This window comes from Salmo trutta, chromosome 40 (genome assembly GCF_901001165.1).
Source record: "Salmo trutta chromosome 40, fSalTru1.1, whole genome shotgun sequence".
NCBI classification, from domain to species: domain Eukaryota; kingdom Metazoa; phylum Chordata; class Actinopteri; order Salmoniformes; family Salmonidae; genus Salmo; species Salmo trutta.
Genome location: NC_042996.1, coordinates 10500127 through 10515651, shown reverse-complemented (window position 1 = coordinate 10515651; position 15525 = coordinate 10500127). Strand labels below are relative to the sequence as shown.

At 42.2% G+C, this 15525-nt stretch overlaps 1 protein-coding gene across 5 annotated transcripts in view; it reads left to right on the top strand.

Moving 5' to 3' along the window:
* syt1a (synaptotagmin Ia) overlaps window positions 1-15525 on the top strand; it is a 211074-nt gene that overhangs the window by 147335 nt on the left and 48214 nt on the right. For all 5 annotated transcript variants that reach the window (XM_029741910.1, XM_029741913.1, XM_029741911.1 and 2 more), the window contains one exon: window positions 14100-14282. In XM_029741910.1, the coding sequence (XP_029597770.1) occupies window positions 14126-14282 (157 nt within the window). In that variant the 5' untranslated portion in view covers window positions 14100-14125. The remainder of the gene's footprint in view (window positions 1-14099; window positions 14283-15525) is intronic.

The following is a 15525-nucleotide window of genomic DNA, read 5'->3' as shown; positions in this document are numbered from 1 at the left end:
AAGCCCTGTTCAAAAACATACAACTAATGAGTTGGTAGACCACTAGCAGGGAACTGGGAAGGTTTAAAAAGTAATCTGGCCGTAGAGAAAGGACAGAGGAGAGGTGTGAATCCCCCAGTTCTTAGAGCTCTACTCTCACAGCTGTAGAGAAAGGAAGGTAATGAGACCCTAGGGGTCGTAACCACTAACATCACTGCTGCTCTGTGACTGAGCTCAGCACAGGGAGATATGTGCAAGATAAAGTGGTCTTATCATTAGCCAATTAGCCCTGGAAACCTCCAGATTGTCCCAGAAAACCAACATCATAAAGGGCTGACATTGACATCTGGTGGCTCGACCCAAACACCTAAGTCCATCCAAGCTTGGCTAGACTCCTAGATCCCCCCTAAGGCTCTCCTCCTCACCCCAACTCCAGGAGGACTCAGAGCCCTGCTTAGCCCCTAGCTGACAGGCTCATGTTTCAGGGTGCACGAGACACAGACATTCCAATATTAGTGAGATTAATAGGACCAGGGGGGTGACTGGGAGGAACTGGATTGGAAGATAACAGAGGGAGGTTTTGAGGCCAACTAAAACCCTTCTCCGTCAGGTTCTGACCAACATGGCTGCCTGTATTTCAGGCCTTATTTTCCTTCATAGACCTTTCCTCTGTGCCTTTGAGAGCAGTAATTGAAAACGAGGGATCTTTCTGCATTGGCTTAATAGAGCCGTCCCTGCCTCGCCGCAAAGCGGGGTTAATCACTTTTTCCAGTTCCATTACCCCTAGAGATTGCCTGCAGATGAGTAAAGACCCATGCTGGACAGGGAGGGAGCTGGGCTCTGGGCTTTCTACTCACACTGCTCGTATCTCCCCTTGCTGCAGGCTGAATCATTTGCACCACTATTACATACACAAGAAATTCTCAGAGTGCGACTGTGTGTGTGTGTGTATGTGTGTGCGCGTACCTGTGTATGTGTGTGCACGTACCTGTGTGTGTGTGTGTGCGCGCATGTGTGTGTGTGTGTGTGTGTGTGTGCACGTGTGTGTGCGTGCAAGTGTGTGTGCGGGTGTCATCAGACCATCCTCTAATAAATGAGTATCCTTCCAGTTTTTGACTGGCAGCTTGTCCACCACTCTGGAAAAAAGAGCAATTGGCAACTAATGTGCCACTCCAATGGCCCAGTTCATAGGAGTCAGAGTTCAGAGCACTCCAATGGCCCAGTTCATAGGAGTACGAATTCAGAGCACTCCAATGGCCCAGTTCATAGGAGTCAGAGTTCAGAGCACTCCAATGGCCCAGTTCATAGGAGTCAGAGTTCAGAGCACTCCAATGGCCCAGTTCATAGGAGTCAGAGTTCAGAGCACTCCAAGACCTGGCCCCATCAAGTGCCTCTCTGTCTGCGCTGCATGTCAGCTGTCCAAACTGATCTCCAAAGAAATGTCTGAAACTGTTTGAAAGGCAAATAGCATAATCCAAGATACAGACTTTTCATGTAATTCTCTAATGATGAAACACCAGTAAGGATATTCACCATCAATATTTAGTACATGGCCATGTTATGTTTCCCGTTCACTCAGCTCAAGTGATAGTGAATACATTACATGTACTATCTAAAGAATGAAGGGGGGAAATGTACAGCACACTGAATCAAAGTGAGCTGTAATCTGTTGTTTATACTTTCTTGTATTTTCAAAGCTTCCTCTCTAGGTGGTAATGAAGCCTTGGATGAAGTAGAACTGAAATACACAACGTTTTGTTACGTCCCCGTTTCCTTGAAGATAGCGCTAAAACCATTTTCTTGTTTGATCATGCAGGCGAGCTATCCACACAGTAATGGAATGGGTTTTGAAGCAGGGGCATTACTTTAATATTTTTAATTGATATGTTTCAGATGAATATCTCCCTGATTTAAATATAGTGAACTTAATTGTTTGATGTGGCGCCACCTGTCTCAAGCCTATTTATGCATGCAAACACAGGCTTTCATTTGGTTTATTTCATTTAATTGAATTTATTGTAATTACATTGTCAGTGTTCCGTTAGTGTTCCCTTCAGATCAAAACAAGTGTTCTCACTCTGATTATTCGTTTATCCGTGTCTGTAAAGCAATTGCCAGTGTCTTGCCGAGGATTACTTTAAATGGTCGGAATGTCCTGAGCTTTCAACTGTAATCAAAACGGGAATTAATTTGAAACCACCAAGCACCTGTTGATAGCAGCGAAATGATTGACGGCTGCCAATTCACAGTTGGACTGTAGTTAATGGGTGTTAAGAAGCGCTGTAATAGATGGTAAAATGGATTCATACAGTAGCCATCAGAGTTATATAAAGTGAGTCTGTTGGAGCTACTCTTTTTGTCACTTCCTTCCACCACCATAACAGACAGACATCAGACTGAAGAGCCCTGGGCCCCTCCTCTGTATTGGTGTGTAGTAAAAGCACTTTCTCCCATTGATTAAGACCATCGATCCCGGCTGGAGCATTTATCCCAAACACTCGCTCTCTCTCTCTTTCTCTCTCTCATCTGTTCTTTGACAAAACAATTACAACACTATTATTACCTTCCTGCTTACCAACAGGCTCCTAGACAGCTTCTACCCCCAAGCCATAAGACTGCTAAATGGCCAGACTGCTAAATAGTCAATGAATGGTACCTGAACTATCTGCACTGACTCTCTTGCACTGAGCCTACGCACACTCACTAGACTATATATACACACCATACTGTATACACACTCACTAGACTATATATACACACCATACTGTATACACACTCACTAGACTATATATACACACCATACTGTATACACACTCACTAGACTATATATACACACCATACTGTATACACACTCACTAGACTATATATACACACCATATACACACTCACTAGACTATATATACACACCATATACACACTCACTAGACTATATATACACACCATATACACACTCACTAGACTATATATACACACCATACTGTATACACACTCACTAGACTATATATACACACCATACTGTATACACACTCACTAGACTACATATACACACCATACTGTATACACACTCACTAGACTATATATACACACCATATACACACTCACTAGACTATATATACACACCATATACACACTCACTAGACTATATATACACAACATATGTAACAGTGTAGGTTCCGTCCCTCTCTTCGCCCCAACCCGGGCTCGAACCAGGGACCCTTGCACACATCAACAACTGACACCCCACGAAGCATCGTAACCCATCGTGCCACAAAAGCCGCGGCCCTTGCAACGCAAGGGGAAACCCTACTTCAAGTCTCAGAGCGAGTGACGTCACCGATTGAAACGCTATTAGCGCGCACCACCGCTAACTAACTAGCCTTTTTACATCGGTTACACATACATACTGTATACACACTCACTAGACTATATATACACACCATACTGTATACACACTCACTAGACTATATATACACACCATACTGTATACACACTCACTAGACTATATATACACACCATACTGTATACACACTCACTAGACTATATATACACAACATACTGTATACACACTCACTAGACTATATATACACAACATACTGTATACACACTCACTAGACTATATATACACACCATACTGTATACACACTCACTAGACTATATATACACACCATACTGTATACACACTCACTACACTATATATACACACCATACTGTATACACACTCACTAGACTATATATATACACCATACTGTATACACACTCACTAGACTATATATACACAACATACTGTATACACACTCACTAGACTATATATACACACCATACTGTATACACACTCACTAGACTATATATACACACCATACTGTATACACACTCACTAGACTATATATACACAACATACTGTATACACACTCACTAGACTATATATACACACCATACTGTATACACACTCACTAGACTATATATACACACACCATACTGTATACACACTCACTAGACTATATATACACACCATACTGTAGACACACTCACTAGACTATATATACACACCATACTGTATACACACTCACAAGACTATATACACACACCATACTGTATACACACTCACTAGACTATATATACACACCATACTGTATACACACTCACTAGACTATATATACACACCATACTGTATACACACTCACTAGACTATATATACACACCATACTGTATACACGCTCACTAGACTATATATACACACCATACTGTATACACGCTCACTAGGCTATATATACACACCATACTGTATACACACTCACTAGACTATATATACACACCATACTGTATACACGCTCACTAGACTATATATACACACCATACTGTATACACGCTCACTAGGCTATATATATACACCATACTGTATACACGCTCACTAGACTATATATACACACCATACTGTATACACACTCACTACACTATATATACACACCATACTGTATACACACTCACTAGACTATATATACGCACCATACTGTATACACACTCACTAGACTATATATACACACCATACTGTATACACACTCACTAGGCTATATATACACACCATACTGTATACACACTCACTAGACTATATATACACACCATACTGTAGACACACTCACTAGACTATATATACACACCATATACACACTCACTAGACTATATATACACACCATACTGTATACACACTCACTAGACTATATATACACACCATACTGTATACACACTCACTAGGCTATATATACACACCATACTGTATACACACTCACTAGACTATATATACCAGTGTTTCCCAAACTTGGTGTCGGGCTCCCCTGAAATTGAAATGAGGTCTTATCAAACAAATAAAAATAGAAATATTCAAATGAGTATAAAATACAACCTTTTAGTGTCAACTAAAGGCGTTAATGCACTTTCATGTCGTTACTTTGATTTAGGACAGCATAACAGACCCAGAATTGAGTGAATATGATCAAACAGCATTAACTAGGGAATATACTTTTTTTAATTGGGGTCCCCTGCATTTTCTAGTGTCAATTTGGGGTTGTGTGCAGAAAAAGTTTATGAACCCCTGATATATACACACCATATACACTTACAGACAAGCACTTTTACACTCATCATTTGCTGCTGCTACTCTGTTCTTTATTAGTCTTACTATTATCTGTCCTGATGCCTGTTCACTTTACCCTGCCTTCATGTATCTACCTCAAATACCTTATTATTATCTATCCTGATGCCTAGTCACTTTACCCTGCCTTCATGTACATATCTACCTCAAATACCTTATTATTATCTATCCTGATGCCTAGTCACTTTACCCTGCCTTCATGTATCTACCTCAAATACCTTATTATTATCTATCCTGATGCCTAGTCACTTTACCCTGCCTTCATGTATCTACCTCAAATACCTTATTATTATCTGTCCTGATGTCTAGTCACTTTACCCTGCCTTCATGTACATATCTACCTCAAATACCTTATTATTATCTATCCTGATGCCTAGTCACTTTACCCTGTCTTCATGTAAATATCTACCTCAAATACCTTATTATTATCTATCCTGATGCCTAGTCACTTTACCCTGCCTTCATGTATCTACCTCAAATACCTTATTATTATCTATCCTGATGCCTAGTCACTTTACCCTGCCTTCATGTATCTACCTCAAATACCTTATTATTATCTATCCTGATACCTAGTCACTTTACCCTGCCTTCATGTACATATCTACCTCAAATACCTTATTATTATCTATCCTGATGCCTAGTCACTTTACCCTGCCTTCATGTATCTACCTCAAATACCTTATTATTATCTATCCTGATACCTAGTCACTTTACCCTGTCTTCATGTACATATCTACCTCAAATACCTTATTATTATCTATCCTGATGCCTAGTCACTTTACCCTGCCTTCATGTATCTACCTCAAATACCTTATTATTATCTATCCTGATGCCTAGTCACTTTACCCTGTCTTCATGTATCTACCTCAAATACCTTATTATTATCTATCCTGATGCCTAGTCACTTTACCCTGCCTTCATGTATCTACCTCAAATACCTTATTATTATCTATCCTGATGCCTAGTCACTTTACCCTGTCTTCATGTACATATCTACCTCAAATACCTTATTATTATCTATCCTGATGCATAGTCACTTTACCCTGCCTTCATGTATCTACCTCAAATACCTTATTATTATCTATCCTGATGCCTAGTCACTTTACCCTGCCTTCATGTATCTACCTCAAATACCTTATTATTATCTATCCTGATACCTAGTCACTTTACCCTGCCTTCATGTACATATCTACCTCAAATACCTTATTATTATCTATCCTGATGCCTAGTCACTTTACCCTGTCTTCATGTACATATCTACCTCAAATACCTTATTATTATCTATCCTGATGCCTAGTCACTTTACCCTGCCTTCATGTATCTACCTCAAATACCTTATTATTATCTATCCTGATGCCTAGTCACTTTACCCTGTCTTCATGTACATATCTACCTCAAATACCTTATTATTATCTATCCTGATGCATAGTCACTTTACCCTGCCTTCATGTATCTACCTCAAATACCTCTCTGCACACTGATCTGGTACTGGTACTCCCTATTTATAGCTCCACATTGATCTGGTACTGGTACTCCCTTTATATAGATCCCTTATTGATCTGGTATTGGTACTCCCTGTATATAGCTCCACATTGATCTGGTACTGGTACTCCCTGCATATAGATCCACATTGATCTGGTATTGGTACTCCCTGTATATAGCTCCACATTGATCTGGTACTGGTACTCCCTGCATATAGATCCACATTGATCTGGTACTGGTACTCCCTGTTTATAGATCCATTATTGATCTGGTACTGGTACTCCCTGTATATAGGTAGCTCCATTCTTGTGTATTTTATTTTATTCCTTGTGTTACTATTTTATTTTGATTATTATTTTTCAACTCTGCATCGTAGGGAAAAGCTGGTAAGCAAGAATTTCACGGTGAAGTCCACACCAGTTGTATTCGGCGCTTGTGCCAAATAACATTTGATTTGATTTACAACCTAAGCAAAGCAGTCATTTTGGTCAAGTGCTTTCTCCATCTCCAGTGGATGATAGGTTTCAGACAACTTTCAATTTAATGATTCAACTTCAAATTGTTTATTGTCGTCCTTCATCTTTCAATACATTTAAGTTCCTTCATTCTTGGATATGGCAGCACATTTTACATTTTGCAATCCAGCGTTTGGATGTCGTTCTAAAATGGCTTCCCTCTACATGCACCTCAAATACTGAGTGAGTGGTTTTAAGCCACTCTTTTTGGGAATTCAATCTGAAGCAGGTTTTTAATCAGCAATGGGGATGGATGACAGTAGTGCTTCAGTTGGAGTGTCTCTCTTTCTTCCTTTACAAGAGGTTATTAAGTTAACCTTACAAGCCTCTGCCTGCAGCAAAATGACCTTATCCCATCAAGTCACAATGAAAAATACATTTGGTATATGGTCTGAAGTAAGATCACTTGACCCAATGCCCCAGTGCATCTTTTAATGTATTCAGTGATTGCAATTAGATTGACTACAATGACATGTAGTGGCTGCTGAATCGTTTGTGACAATTAGCAGTTGACATTTAACTCTTTGCTTAATGGACATAATTAAACATTAACTGGCTAGTTAACTCATGGCTTCTACCCATAAGGTGTACTGTCATTGGACATTCCTCCCATTCTCTTTCATGTCCTTCACATGAAAGTAAACTTTTTGATTCCTCTCTGATGAAATTGACTGCAATACTCATCGCTCTGGCTTCCCTGGCTTCAGCTTTCCCTCTCATCTCCAATGGATTTAGAGCCCGGCTGATTTGACAGCCTTGTAATTTCCTCAAACAGCACGGTTCAAAACACTCTGCCCTCTGAGAGTCCTGGCAAAAATGTGAAAACCTGCAGGAGAACAGGCCCAGAATGAAAGCAGCACCCTTTCCAAACCTAAACCTTGATGGTAGCTTAAAGAACATGTTTCTAGTAGTAATAATTCTACAGTATCTCTATATCTATCTTCCTCAACCAATATACTGGGAGAGAGAAAGACGAAGAGATAAACAGCATGGCCAGTGTTGCGCCTGGGAGCGGGCAGAGTAGGGGTTTTGGGCATGGAGGGAGGGAGCTGACCCAGTTAGAGTCGGGCTGGGTAGTGAGGAGGAGTTGGTCTGGGCGCGCCGCCAGCCAGGCACAGGGTGGGATGGAGGCCCTGCTAAGCCATCTGGCCGTCCTGTAATTGGGTAGGGCTTTAACACCTGCATGACACACCTCGAGAGGGATGAGCTTTTGAGATGGAAGAGGGGAAGTAGAAACTCAGACTCTCTGTACTTCCTCAGGTGTGCTTAGAGGAAAACGACTGAAAGCGAATAGCAGCTGGTCTTGTTTTAATCTGTCCGCTATCCTGAATCCATTATCCTCCTTCTTTGTTTGGCATGTTGATTTGAGAGATTTCCAGGCTTTGGTGTCCTGGTATTTTAGCTGGCCTTGTATCTCCCTTGTATCTGACAGACTAGGTACATTTGACGTGTTGCCTCAGCAGTGGAACATACTGTAGTGGGCATGCTGGTGCATGACTGTGAGAGGAAGTGCTCTCAATTTAACAAAGTTGACGCTTTATGTTAAAAGGGCATTTCTGAAATTTATCGGCATGCATCATTAAACATGCTCTCTGTGATGTATTATTTAGCTTTGGCTTGAAGTTGGTTTATAATAAAGGCAATTGAAAGGGCAGGTATTGACTTACTGTAGAATTGGAGATAGGATCCCTATGGCGATGACAGCCCATGGAAAGGAGATAAGGTCATAGAGGCAAATTAGCTGCCATCCAGCCAGAACAAAATGCTACTCCATGTTCAAGTGGGTCACCTGCCACACAAGAGTGTTCAGCCTCTATACGAGACTTGTTTATACAAGAAAACATAGAATTTGAGACAGAATAACCCTTTAATATTCTGGGATGATCCTGAGAAGCATCACTGTCTCCGTGGGTGGTCTCCAACTCACAGTAGGCCTGAGAACGTTCTCTCTCCAAGCATAATGCATTTGACAGTGATGTCACAATGATCAAAGGTGTTTTACACTTTATATGTGACCACCTGCTCAAAGAGAACATTAAAATGGCCGCCTTGAACCAGGCCCAAGTTAGTAAATCCTTTAAGCATTTGATGATCATTTGTTTATGAATGTCTTTCTATAACGCACCTGTGGTGATGCATTAATACAACAGTGATATCAACCACTGTACTATATAGTTACCACATCATGTAGCCTATAGCCACTCATTCTCCCAGAGCAATGTCTATAGGCACAGAGCCAATAGCATCCATCACTTGGTGCTTTGACCTTGAGAGAGGAACAAAACTATCTGATCACGTCTCTGCGTCTCGACATCAGCCGCTGCGTCTCTTTGAATAATTGGGCGTATGAATAAGAAATGCACTGAGAGCAAATAGATAAATGACTTGCTTCAGCTCTGTCACTTCAGCTTAGCGTCTAGGCCTAGGTCCTTTGTGCTGAGGACAACGTGGCTCTATGGGTCATTCACCTGGTAGGTGGGTTTGTACTGTTCACGGGGGGCCAACAGGGGGGCGCCATCAAACATCAGGGCATGTCACAAAGATCTCCCTACTGTTCCAGGGTGTCAGATGTTCTCTTTAATGATGGCCCCGCCGTGCTGATCTGGCCTCTAAGTGGATAGATTGTCTCTCTTGTTCCCACAATGCAAATGTGTTCCTAAATGGGGCTGTTTTCTGCTCAGGGTTTCTTGTAATTACAGCCCTTTGGTGGAGCTCCTTTGTTCAGCCTCTGTCTCTGACTCACTCACGTCTGTCAGGAGAGCGGGAAACTCTAGCAGGTGTACATTAGCGCCCTTCGGATTGCAGTCTGATGTGGACGAACATGAAAACATCATGCCTGAGGCCTACAATACAATACATGCCCTCCATTCCCTTCCCACAGGATCAATCCTGCCTGCAATAGAAGAGAAGATGCCTCCTCCCACATAGCCTACTCTCTCCTGAGAGCGGCATTATATTCCGAAAGTCCTCTCCCTGCCTGCACTGAAGTGTCTCTGTCGTGGCCCGTCATGCCTCTCCACGGCTCAGCCCCCACACTAACCTCGATGCTGCCTTTCAAAGGAAGACAAGGGAAGGCAGAGAGAACAAGGTGTAGGTGGAACCTTGAACTAGAGGGGAAATTCAAAGGGCTCACAGAAGCACTGATTGCTGTGTTCATTCATAGCAATTAGCAAAAATTTCAGGGAGGGGTTTCAAGGCAAGCTAGAACCTGTGTTAGAACACATCAATGCAATTGTATACCCTTTATATAGTAACCTATAGGTGTATATTATGGTAATTTGTCATTATCATTTCTTGTGTTCGACACCCTGAAGCATGTCTTTGTCAGATCTGCCAGGGTCATTAAATACGTGTTGACAACACAGCTGGAGAACCCAGTCCTCTCGTGCGTTCACAGCGTGTTCCCATACAACAGCTGGCAAACCCAAAGTGAGTGAACAACAGGACCTCATGCTAACAGGCTTGTCAATGCTTGCAAAGTGAGTGAACAACACCACATCATGCTAACAAGCTTGTCAATGCCTGTAAAGTGAGTTAGCAACAGCTAACACTCGTATCCTGTGAATACACTGCACTCTAAATTGGATTATATGTTTTCTCCCATAAACACACTCAGTAAACCTACAAGGCAATCGGATCACCTTGCCATCTAGTGACTCATAGAGTATCTATACATTCTTCCATCTATGGGATTCTGAATCTAGTATCATGAAACAGGGCATGTTGGAAATACCTTTTGTTTCACAACCTCATTATAGTTTGTATACACTGTAGTAGTATGGGGCAATATATAAAAATACAGTTGTAGTCGGAAGTTTACATATACTTAGGTTGGAGTCATTAAAACTCGTTTTTCAACCACTCCACAAAATTCTTGTTAACAAACTATAGTTTTGGCAAGTCGGTTAGGACATCTACTTTGTGCATGACACAAGTCATTTTTCCAACAATTGTTTACAGACAGATTATTTCACTTATAATTCACTGTATCACAATTCCAGTGGGTCAGAAGTTTACATACACTAAGTTTACTGTGCCTTTAAACAGCTTGGAAAATTCCAGAAAATTATGTCATGGATTTAGAAGCTTCTGATAGGCCAATTGACATAATCTGAGTCAATTGGAGGTGTACCTTTGCCTCTTTGCTTGACATCATGGGAAAATCAAAAGAAATCAGACAAGACCTCAGAAAAAAAATTGTAGACCTCCACAAGTCTGGTTCATGCTTGGGAGCAATTTCCAAATGCCTGAAGGTACCACGTTCATCTGTACAAACAATAGTACACAAGTATAAACACCATGGGACCACACAGCTGTCATACCACTCAGGAAGGAGACGCGTTCTGTCTCCTAGAGATGAACGTACTTTGGTGCAAAAGGCTCAAATCAATCCCAGAACAGCAGCAAAGGACCTTGTGAAGATGCTGGAGGAAACAGGTACAAAAGTATCTATATCCACAGTAAAACGAGTCCTATATCGACATAACCTGAAAGGCCGCCTAGCAAGAAAGAAGCCACTGCTCTAAAACCGCCATAAAAAGCAAGACTATGGTTTGCAACTGCACATGGGAATAAAGATCGTACCTTTTGGAGAAATGTCCTCTGGTCTGATGAAACAAAAATAGAACTGTTTGGCCATAATGACCATCGTTATGTTTGGAGGAAAAAGGGGGAGGCTTGCAAGCTGAAGAACACCATCCAAACCGTGAAGCACGGGGGTGGCAGTATCATGTTGTGAGGGTGCTTTGATGCAGGAGGGACTGGTGCACTTCCCAAAATAGATGGCATCATGAGGATGGAAAGTATGTGGATATATTGAAGCAACATCTCAAGACATCAGTCAGGAAGTTAAAGCTTGGTCGCAAATGGGTCTTCCAAATGGACAATGACCCCAAGCATACTTCCAAAGTTGTGGCAAAATGGCTTAAGGACAACAAAGTCAAGGTTTTGGAGTGACCATCACAAAGCCCTGACCTCAATCCTATAGAAAATTGTGGGCAGAACTGAAAAGGCGTGTGCGAGCAAGGAGGCCTTACAAACCCGACTCAGTTACACCAGCTCAATCAGGAGGAATGGGCCAAAATTCACCCAACTTAATGTGGGAAGCTTGTGGAAGGCTACCTGAAACATTTGACCCAAGTTAAACAGTTTAAAGGCAATGCTACCAAATACTAATTGAGTGTATGTAAACTTCTGACCCATTGGGAATGTGATGAAAGAAATAAAAGCTGAAATAAAAAAATCTCTACTATTATTCTGGCATTTCACATTCTTAAAATAATGTGGTGATCCTACCTGACCTAAGACAGGGAATTCTTACTAGGATTAAATGTCAGAAATTGTGAAAAACTGAGTTTAAATGTATTTTGCTAAGGTGTATGTAAACTTCCGAATTCAACTGTATGTATCAAATCAAATGTTATTTGTCACATGCGCCGAATACAACAGTGAAATGCTTACTTACAAGCCCTTAACCAAAAATACAGTTTTAAGAAAATACCTACAAAAAAGTAAGAGATAAAAATAACAAGTAATTAAAGAGCAGCAGTAAAATAACAATAGCGGGGCTATATACAGGGGGTACTATGTACATGAAGGTAGAGTTATTAAAGTGACTATGCATAGACAATAACAGAGAGTAGCAATGGGGGGCAATGCAAATTGTCTGGGTAGCCATTTTATTAGCTCAGAAATCTTATGGCTTGGGGGTAGAAGCTGTTTAGAAGCCTCTTGGACCTAGATTAGGCGCTCTGGTACCGCTTGCCGTGCGGTAGCAGAGAGAACAGTCTATGACTAGGGCGGCTGGAGTCTTTGACAATTTTCAGGGCCTTCCTCTGACATCGCCTGGTATAGAGGTCCTGGATGGCAGGAAGCTTGACTCCGGTGATGTACTGGGCCGTACTCTGTAGTGCCTTGCGGTTGGAGGCCGGTCATTTGCCATATCAGGCAGTGATGCAACCCATCAGGATGCTCTCGATGGTGCAGCTGTAAAACCTTTTGAGGATCTGAGGACCAATTCCAAATCTTTTTAGTCTCCTGAGGGGGAATAGGTTTTGTCGTGCCCTCTTCATGACTGTCTTGGGGTGCTTGGACCATGTTAGTTTGTTGGAGATGTGGACGCCAAGGAACTTGAAGCTCTCAGCGTGCTTCACTACAGCCCCGTCGATGAGAATGGATATATGTATCCATATATCCAACATCTGGGCCATTTACTCTGCCATCGCACTGGTGACAGTAGCGGCTGGTGACAACCTGCCCAGCACCTCTTAGCAAACAGACACCCACACACATGAAACTATTGTAAAATGGCTGTTCCTAGTTCCTGTAACAGAGACATGAATCCAAAGTAAACACACCTGGCTTCCTGCTGGTTGTTTATATGAAGTGCACAATTGGGTAATAGTGGGTTATCCCTATGTCTTGCACGCTATAAAGGCTAGCAATACTATATTTGTTATCAATCCAATCACATGCTTGGGACTCAATTTGCATGATTAGAATAGATAACAGCATACAAGTCCACACTTAAAGTAGAAAGTGGAGTTGTTAGAGGCCTTGAGAACGTCCTAAATGCCACCCTATTCTCAAATGCCACCCACCCTATTTGGGACACAACCTTTGTGTGGTGTGAAAGCCAGCTTCATCTGCCTGGGGCTGCTGGTAGAACCCTGCAGGATCATTGTGGGATTCAGGTGTTTACTCAGGCTGAGCCAGCAAATGGTCACACAGAGGGAGCTCCACTCACTCATCTATAGTAGGGGCCAGAGAAAACTGTCCCTGGCAGACGTTTGTCACAACCAGCTAATCTTACCTGACTCTGTCTTTCTTTGTCTTTCTTTCTCACTCTGTCTCTGTCTGTCTTTCTCTCTCGCTCTACCTTCGATTTGCCTCTCTCTGTATCTATTTATTCTATGTACAGTGGAAGCAATATTAAATTAGGTGTGTTAAACTCAACTCTTTCTCCATCTCTCCTCCAGCTTCTGCCTGGCTGCCCACCACCACCATGGCTGAGAGTCGAAGGGAAGCCCTGGCAGCGGCCCCGATGTCCACCACTGCCTCCACGGTCGGTGCCAACGCTACCGACATCTCCGGCACCGGATCCAGCGAGGACTTCTCCAAGCTCAAGGACAAGTTCATGAACGAGCTCAACAAAATCCCACGTAAGTCATGTTAGTGGTTGGTGTCCCTTAACCTGCCCGGTGACAGAGTGGTAATTGGTTGAGTAGCTACTTCCTATAGACGTCTCACAAATTCCTCACAGCACCCTTGGATCTGTTGTTTAGAGACTAACTGCAATCAACAAAATACAAGTGGTCATTATCACTGATTGTGGATAGGGACTAATGGTCTTACTCAGAAGTACTGTGACTGCTTTTAGAAACCCATTTGGCATTTGAGGTGACAAGACAACAAACAGCATTGATCTTCAAGTTTTGTTTGGAAAGTATGTCTAATTTCCAAGATTGTTGGTTTTCTCAAAACAAATTCACTTTTTCAATCTCCAAGGTTGTCTGTATTGCTGGCCACCCTGTGTTTCTTCCCTCCATCAATACCCTCCCCCGACAGGAGACACGACTACAGCATATTGAAATCCTGACCAACTGTCAACCCATCACTCCTATATAAATGTTCCACCCAGTGATTCCGGATGAGATACTTGTCTTTGCCTGTAACGTCTGTGGAACAGCAGCAGTTAGTTTGGGACAGCAGAATCCTTTGTTTATCCCAAACCCCAACCTACTTATCCAGTGGATGTTGTTGCGTTCAGCCTCCCAAGTCCTAAATATAGACATATCCACCGGCTCATGTGAAAGTAATTCTCATATCAGGAAACGGCTCCCCTGAAAAAGAGAGGTTCTATTGCTTTAGCTCCAACGTGAATGACGCCACTTGTTTTATTATGCTGTCCTAGATTCATAGCGCAGGGAGCCTGATTAGAGATTTATCCTGCGTCTGGGGAGGCTAATTTAAAACCAACAACATATTTGCTTTGCGAAATAAAGCCATAGAAGCTTTAGACAGTAGTCCGTGGTCAGTACAGTATGTGCTGCCCTGGACTTTACCCCACCAGACCAGAGATAGACTTTCATTGATTGACAAACGACAAACACTTCCTAGAAGTGTGTTGGAGCCGTTGGGTGCTCCAATGAAATTAGCACCACTGAGGAGCATATGGAAGCCATAATGAAGACACTGTAGGGGGGTGACTCTGATGTCCCCTGTGCCTCAGAGTAATGGTCCCTCATATCAGAACTGTTTCACCGTGAGAGGTGCTCGAAGATATACCACCTGCCACATCTAGCAACTAAACTACACCCCCCAATCCTAGCCAGCAACAGCTAACCTGGTGTCTCAGCACTCTCAGCACTCTCACAGTGTTACCCTTCCAAAACACCCGGTCTT